The 8,089-nt window shown below is 48.2% G+C and overlaps 1 protein-coding gene across 1 annotated transcript; it reads left to right on the forward strand.

Annotated features, from left to right (window-relative positions):
- The first annotated feature begins 2,855 nt into the window (after positions 1–2,855).
- LOC309348988 (fucolectin-like) lies at positions 2,856–6,805 on the forward strand. Its single transcript, XM_081874834.1, has 4 exons — positions 2,856–3,133; positions 3,432–3,523; positions 4,688–4,982; positions 6,579–6,805. The coding sequence occupies exons 2-4, from the start codon at positions 3,433–3,435 to the stop codon at positions 6,736–6,738; spliced, it is 546 nt and encodes a 181-aa protein (XP_081730960.1). The 5' UTR covers positions 2,856–3,133; position 3,432; the 3' UTR covers positions 6,739–6,805.
- Positions 6,806–8,089: the final 1,284 nt, after the last annotated feature.

An 8,089-nucleotide genomic window follows, 5' to 3' on the forward strand; every position in this document is an offset into this window, starting at 1 on the left:
GGGCAAGGAGATGTCAAGGGTTTTATTGCTCTTTCGGTGATGGGGACTTAAGAGGTGTTGGGAAAGGGGTCTGAGAAAGTGACCTAATGTTGAACTTGTTTACCCCCCGCCCATTTGTGATGCCTCTCGAAGTGTATTGTGGGGGAAGGAGGGAAGGTTTAGAAGTCAATGTCACCTCATGCTCGGGGTTCTTACTCCTGGGGGGACCTGTTGCGCAACAATAAAGATCATGGTCTACTGACGGCTGTTTTGCTCCAATTTCTTGGCTGGAACTTCCTTCTTTCACTGACTGCATGGACCCACAGGGGACTTGCACTTCGATGAGCCGGACTGTTGAGTAGTCTCTCACCCCGAATTTTTTTCCATAACAAGGTCAAAAAATAATAAAAAAGGAGGTAAGTTTAAAGACATGACAGGAAGGTGAATTGGGACAACCACTGAGTAGCTTAGCATGTCTAAACAACACATTTAAACCTAGTTTAAGTCAAATCCAGTCTTGGTGAGTAAATCTCCAAGGGACTGGAACTTGCCTTCAAAAAAATGAAATTTCTGGATTCCTAGAACTCTCTGTCCCCTGCAATTGGACGCAGACTCTGACCTGCAAGAGGAAGTAATATTTGTCCCTAGGCAGTGCCAAGTGATTTGAATATATGAAGTCTCCAATTTCTCATTTAACACATGTTTGCAACAAACACTAAAAGCCATATTTATTTTGGCCACATCCCAGCCATGCCCATTAAAACCCAAAGTCAATAATCTGATTGCATTGACAGCCTCAGTCTACCTATGTGAGGTCAAGAGGCTCTCTGAAGAATTTCACAGCAACCTTCTGGATCAGACCAGAGGTCCATCTCCTCGCCCAGAATCCTGTTCTCTCCGTTGCCAACCAGGTGCCCATGGAAAGCCCACCAGAAGCAGAGGAGCGAAACAGCACTCAAGCTATTTGCAGTTCCCAGCGATTGCCATTAAGAGACATCTTTGGCTATCCCTATTAGCCGAGTAAGATTCTCTTCCATAAACACGGTTTTAAAAGTGAGTCCGTGACTGTGGAGGCCAATTCTGGATCCACACATCCTTCCACAGTGGGGACATAGATTTTTGGGCGGGAGTTGATCACGGTGTGGATTTGCCAAGTGTGCCTTCCTCTTAGCACGTTTCTCCCTTGCGTCCTGCGTTTGAGTGTCTTCAAAGCCCATGACACCTTTGGTAAAGGCTGTTCTCCAACTGGAGCGCTCGCAGGCCAGTGTTTCCCAGTTGTCGGTGTTTATGCTACATTTTTAAAAATTTGCCTTGAGACACTCTTTAAACCTCTTTTGTTGACCACCAACATTACTCTTCCCATTTTAAAGTTCAGAATAGAGTAGTTGCTTTGGAAGACAATCATCAGGCATCCGCACAACATGACCAGTCCAAAGAAATTGATGTTGAAGAATCATTGCTTTGACACTGGTGATCTTTGCTTCTTCGAGAACACTGGCATTAGTTTGCCTGTCTTCCCAAGTGATGTGTAAAAATTTTCAGAGACACCGTTGATGGAATCTTTCAAGGAGTTGGAGATGGCGTGGTCCATGTTTCACAAGCAGACAGTAAGGTTGGTAGTACAGTAGCTTTGTAAACAAAGTCTACCTATGTGAGGTCAAGAGGCTCTCTTAAGAAATTCATAGCAACCTTCTGGATCAGACCAGAGGTCCATCTCCTCATCCAGAATCCTGTTCTCTCCGTTGCCAACCAGGTGCCCATGGAAAGCCCACCAGGAGGAGAGGAGTGAAACAGCGCTCTCGCTACTTGTGGTTCCCAGCAATTGGCCTTTGGAGGAGGAAGAACATCATCGCCATGACTAGCAGCCATCGAAGGCCTTAGTTGCCGTCTGGCACTCAACTGCCATAGATCACAGAGTGTGGTGGTCGTGGCAGGGCTCAGGAAATCCCAGACTGGCTGCGTCCAATACAGTGGTACCTTGGGATGCGAACGGGATCTGTTCTGGAACGCAAGATGTGACGGCGCGTCTGTGCATGTCGTGTTTTGCCGCTTCCGCGCATGGCGTCATTTTGAGCATCTGCGCATGCACGAGCGGCGAAACCCGGAAGTAACGGGCTCCGTTACTTCCAGGTTGCCGCGGAGCGCAACTCAAATGCGCTCAACCCAAAGCACATTCAACTAAAGGTATTACTGTACTCACTTTAGCATCCACCTGCCCTCTAAATGCAACAAGGATATATTGCTAAATTCAAGGCTGATCCCCTGGTGATAAGGCTGTGCAGTGCTCACTTCGGCAGCACATATACTAAAATTGGAACGATACAGAGAAGATTAGCATGGCCCCTGCACAAGGATGACACGCAAATTCGTGAAGCGTTCCATATTTTTGTCTATAAAGAAAAAAATTTAATTTGGGGAATTAGTGTAAAATTAATGAATATTAGGGAAAATGTTGGAATGAAACTGGCTTTAGTAGAAATGATGTAAGGAGTAAATAAGCATTAAGTTTTAAGTTTCAAGGTGTTTTACGGTAAGATAAGGTTAAACAATATAACGCAAATTTTTAGCAGTAATGTTATAGAACTAGGTAAAATTGGATTATGAATAGGTGAGAATGTAAAGTTACAATATATTAAGATAAATTATTAAGATAAAAGCAAAAATGGAAAGGATTTGCTGAAACTGCTAATTGAATTAGAATACAAAAAAGGGAGGTGTGAGGAGGTCAGGGAAACAAGTAAATGAAAGACAAGACCTGGAAAGATTGAAATGTTTTTAATTGTTTTTATTTTTCTGTATTTTGTATTTTTTTATTTTCTTTTTCTTTTTTGTAACATTTTCGAAACTTTAATAAATATTAATAATAAAAAAAGGCTATGCAAATTCCCCCTCTTGGCAGAGATGTAGAAACCACACAAACTGTGTGAGAAGACGGATGTAAACAGTGGATCTTGATAGCCAAATTCCCATCTTCCTGATTGGTCAGGTTGTTCTGAGTCAAACAGGAACTGCCTGTTTGAAAGGGGATAAAACCAGGAGGGACAGGACTCAGCTGGAAGCAGGGAGGTCTCTGTGTCAGTTTCAAGAGAAAAACCTGGGCTTGCCAAGCCACCAAGAAGGACAACAGGCGCTGATCCCAAGAAAGAGAGCCAAGGTAAGTCTGGGAAATCCATTGGATGTGAGCCTTGAAGCCTAGAACATGCCTAGAAGTCTTGACCCTGAATGGGCAGATCTGAAATGGCATTGTTATCGTTCAGGTCTTATATAGGACTGTAAGGAATCTCTGGAGGAGGAGGACCGTTCTCCTGCCCAACATGGTCTTTGATTGACCTGAATGCCTCTTCAGCACTCCTGGCTGCAACCAAAGCCCTCTGAGGCTGCTAAGGGGGCCAGACCCCCATGGCTCCTGCAGGCAGCTGTCCCTCACTGCCATCTCCCCTCTGCCCTTGCAGGATGCTCCCCACCTGGACTTGGCTGCTGGCCCTGGTGCTCCTGTCAGGCCAGGTGGAGGCCCAGAGCTGCAAGCCAGAACTGCAAGCTATTGGTAAGACATGGGGGACGCAAGGGCCAGTCTATGGGTCAAAGCAACACTTTGGAGTTTTATTACAAGCAAGCACGAGACAGACTTTATTAAGTCAACAAATGGAGTCCAGTTTCAGTCTGTTGGCCCTGCTGTTTTTGGAGAGAGAGACCCTGGGTCAGCCTCATAGGATCATATAACTGTAGAGTTGAAAGGCACCCTGGGGTCATCTAGTCCAGCCCCCTGCATTGCAGGAATGTCAACTCAAGCACCCATGATAGGTGGCCATCCAACCTCTGCTTAAAACCCCCAGGGAAGGAGAGTCCACCCCCTCTCGTGGGAGCCTGTTCCACTGCCAAACAGCTCTTACTGTCAGAAAGCTTTTCCAAATGTTTAGTAGGACTCTCCTTTCTTGCAACGTAAGGCCATTGGTTCAAGTCCTCCCCTCCAGAGCAGGGGAAAACAAGCTTGCTCCATCTTCCAGGTGACAGCTCTTGAGATATTTGCAGATGGCTCTCAGATCTCCTCTCAGGCTCCTCTTTTCCAGGCTAAACATGTTCAGCTCCTTCAACTGTTCCTCATAAGGCTTGGTTTCCAGACCTTTGATCATCTTGGTCGCCCTTTGCACACCTTCCCAGCTTGTCAACCTCCTTCTTAAATTATGGTGGCCAGAATTGGACACAGTGTTCCAAGGCAGAAGAGAGTGGAACGATTGCTTCCCTTGGTCTGGACCTTAGACTTCTACTGATGTAGCCTAGCATTATTATTATTTTTTGCTTCTGCATCACTCATGTTAATTTGTGGTCCACCAAGACCCCTAGATCCTTTTCACAGGTACTGCTAGTAAGTGAGTGCAATTCAATAGAAAGTCTAGTTTTGTTCTGTAAGCACCTCCTCATTCCTCTGAGCTTCTGTGCAGACGTGGGGCTTCCTTCTCTCAAGTAGGGCACATGACTGCAGTGTAATTAAGAAATGCTACCACATCAGCGGTACTGTATTCTTTAGTGTCACTGCTTGTTCTGAGCATGAAAGAAATATAAATCTAAAAATAATAATGAGCCTGCTGCTGCCTTCCTGTCCTGCTTGGGGGCTTCCCAGAAGTATCTGAGTGGATGAGACGGGCTGATATCTTATTGCATTATTATTTGTCCTTGTCCCCATCTTCTTTCTCTCCTTCCCTGACTCCAGCTCGCAACCTGGCCAGAGGCCGCCCAGCCTATCAGTCCTCCGTCTTCCCCCACGAGATTATTGGAACAGCAAGCAAAGCCGTGGATGGGAACTGCGGTGGGGACTGGTATAAAACGGGCACCTGCACCCACACGCAGCTGGACACGGAGCCCTGGTGGCACGTGGACTTGGGCCAGCAGTACGCCATCTCTGCTGTGGTGGTGAAGAACCGTGGGGACTGCTGCGGTGAGAGACTCCAGGGAGCTGAGATCCGCGTGGGAGACTCTGTGGGAGACCATGGCAAGTCCAGCACCCTGTAAGTTCCGGTTGCCTCTTCCCAAAATCTCCTTCCAGAAATCTCCCTTCTTGTAACTTGGAGTCCTTGGTTCAGGTCCTCCCCTCCACCCCAGGAGAAAAGAAGCTTGCTCCATCTTCCAGGTGACAGCTCTTGAGATATTTGGAGATGGCTCTCATCTTTCCCTTTCTAGGCTAAAGATACCCAGTTCCACCAACCGTTCCTCATTAAGACTTGGTTCCCAGACTCTTGGCCATCTTGGTCGCCCTCCTCTACACAGGTCCCAGCAAACACAATGTGTACAGTTTTAATTCTACCAACATTTAATGGGGGGGGGGGTTGGTAACGATTGCTTTTCCATGTGTTTTGCAGTTCTTTTTATATGTAAGCACGTCACGATCTGGTTTACGGGCGATCGAAGTCCCAGCTGGGGACGTTGGGACTGGGGGCAAGATGGAGGGGTGGGAGCATAAATGGGAGTCCAGAAGCCAGGAGTCCAGAAGCCAGGGGTCCGAGGATCAAGAAGCAGGGAGTCACGAAGCCGAGGTCCAAGGATCAGGAAGCAAGAAGCCAAATATAGCAAGGCAGGAACCGTGTTGCTGTGGCAAAGAGCCAAAGGCAAAATACTGACCTTATATCCCTTCCCGGCTCTTGCCACCAGGTGCTGTGAGTTACCAATCGGCCTCACCTACGCAGCCACGCTTTGCCTCTCCAGAACAAACTTAGGAAGGCCCCAGTCCTGCAGAGCCCTATTGGTCACAGGGCCTGGCTCCTGCATGCACACCTGACAAAGCCATGCTGAGTCCCATCAGGGGAAAAGACAGGCCATAAATAAAAACACCCCCCCACCCTAGTCCCTTCTTCAGCGATGGAGTCAAGGCTTTCCTTGGTCTCCCCTCCTCTGCCCGACCTCTTCAGCACATCGCCAATTCGCTTTGCTTCTCCCTCCTCTGTGAAGTTGGGCTTTCCTTAGCCAAAGCTCTGCTCCGCCATCAGCTCCTCACCCCCCTTGACCCCTGCGGCCCCCTCCTCCTGGGTCCTCCTCGGACTCCACCTGGCCGCCTCCTGTCTGCTCTCTTCAGCCAGAAGCCCCTTGCCACCAGGCGCTGCCCTTCCTCCAATCCCTCCGCTCAGAGATCCATTCGAAGCCCCTTGTCCTGCCTTGGCACAGCCATCTGGCCCCTCAGTCTGTGTAAAGACCTGGGCATGCAGCGGACCCTTAAAACAATGCCAGCGGTTAATGATGAAAATTGGGGAATGTGGGAAGCCACCTTTGAGCGATAGGAATGGGTGGGGGCTGGCATTTGGGAGTCCTTTCACATACAGGTTGAAAACTGCTTTGAGATTTTTTCCTTTAAAATATAAAGGCAGCCCTGTTCAGGGAAGTTTTTAATATGTGACATTTTAGTGTATTTTCCATCTTTGTTGGAAGCTGCCCAGAGCAGCTGGTGAAACCCAGCCAGATGCGCGGGGTACAAATAAATTATTATTATTATTATTATTATTATTATTATTATTATTATTATTATTCGGCTTAGAAACAAAACGTATGAATAAATGTATGAATATCCCCATAGACTGAGCTGTTTTGAATTCACCTCCACTTTCTCTCTCCAGCTGTGGGACCATCAAAGACACCAGCCTTGGCTCCGTCAGCACCTTGTACTGCAATTGGCTCAAGGGCCGCTATGTGAGCATCCACATCCCGGGAAGGGCCGAATACTTGACCTTGTGCGAGGTGGAGGTCTATGGCACCAAGGCAGAAGACCAGTGCTAGGGATCAGCAGTCTTGGCGTGGGTGTGTGTGTTGGGGGTGGTGAAATAAAGAATTATTCTCTGGTAAACTTCCTCTGAATTGGCTTGTTTTGTCTCTCCCGCATCCCTCCCTGCGAGAGAGATAGATAAACTTTATTAGCATTAGCCAATGGCCAGCGCAACATGAAACAAGCAATATATACAAATAAAAAGACAGCAATGGGTATAAAGGGCCACCAAATGACCAAGATTATCATCCAGATCCTCCCTGCAAGAGATGCTGTCCTTTGGCCTGACGCACAGAACAGGCCATCTGCCGTCTAAGGTTGACCCACAAGTCTTCATTAGACCCACACTCAGGCCTTGGGATTTCATCCCAGAGAGGAAAGGGTCAAATCATAGAATTGTAGAGTTGGAAGAGACCCTGATCCAAGTCCCTGCAATGCGGGAATCTCAGCTGAAGCATCCTTGAAAGATGGCCACCCAACCTCTGCTTAAAAACCTCCAAGGAAGGGGAGACTGTTCCAAAGTCAAGCTGGGCATAATATTGAGGGCTTTTTAGCCGAGAAAAAGAAGGGGGGCATAATAAGAGGTGTGTGAAATTATGTATAGCACAGAGAAAGTGGATAGGGAAAAGATTTTCTTCCTTTGTTCTTAACAAAAGCACTCAAGAAAAGAAGGGATTTCTTGACAGTTAACCTGTGGAACTCCCTCCCACTTGAGGCAGTAATGGCCACCAGCTTTCGGAGAGGATTAGGCAAATGCGTGGAGGAGTAGAAGGCTATCACTGGCTCCACTGGGAGAGCCAGTGTGGTGTAGTGGTTAAGAGTGGTAGTCACATAATCTGGGGAACCGGGTTCGGGTCTCCGCTCCTCCACATGCAGCTGCTGGGTGGCCTTGGGCTAGTCACACTTCTCTGAAGTCTCTCAGCCCCACTCACCTCACAGAGTGTTTGTTGTGGGGAAGGAAGGGAAAGGAGAATGTTAGCCGCTTTGAGACTCCTGAAGGGGAGTGAAAGGCGGGGTATCAAATCCAAACTCTTCTTCTCTTCTTCTTCCAAACATCATGCCTTGGAATAATGGGAACCGCAGCTGGCAATCCAGGGGAGTTTCTGCCCAGGGGAAATTCTGCCGAGCAAAGCCTGGGAAAAGAAGCCAAAGTCTCTGAGACCAGGGCAGTTGCAGAGGCCAGTAGAGAGCAACTCAGAGAAGGAGGGGTCCCTTTGGCACAAGGGGGGGGGGCAGAGAGCAAGGGTGGCGACTTTAGTGAGGGGGGACACAGATGGAGTTCCGACCCCTTCCACACCCCGCAGGCTGTGCACCCCAGGGATCTGTGCCTCCCCCACCTTGGACTCCTGAGCCTTTCCCCCCCCC

The sequence above is a fragment of the Podarcis erhardii genome, assembly GCF_964252035.2.
Source record: "Podarcis erhardii genome assembly, chromosome: 8".
Classification (NCBI taxonomy): Eukaryota; Metazoa; Chordata; class Lepidosauria; order Squamata; family Lacertidae; genus Podarcis; species Podarcis erhardii.

Bases quoted from the DNA above. Each gene is read 5' to 3' on its own strand.
- LOC309348988 (XM_081874834.1), top strand. From the start codon at position 3,433: ATGCTCCCCACCTGGACTTGGCTGCTGGCCCTGGTGCTCCTGTCAGGC. The intron at 3,524-4,687 runs GTAAGACATGGG...CCCTGACTCCAG, and splicing joins GCCAGAACTGCAAGCTATTG to CTCGCAACCTGGCCAGAGGC. The intron at 4,983-6,578 runs GTAAGTTCCGGT...TTCTCTCTCCAG, and splicing joins CATGGCAAGTCCAGCACCCT to CTGTGGGACCATCAAAGACA.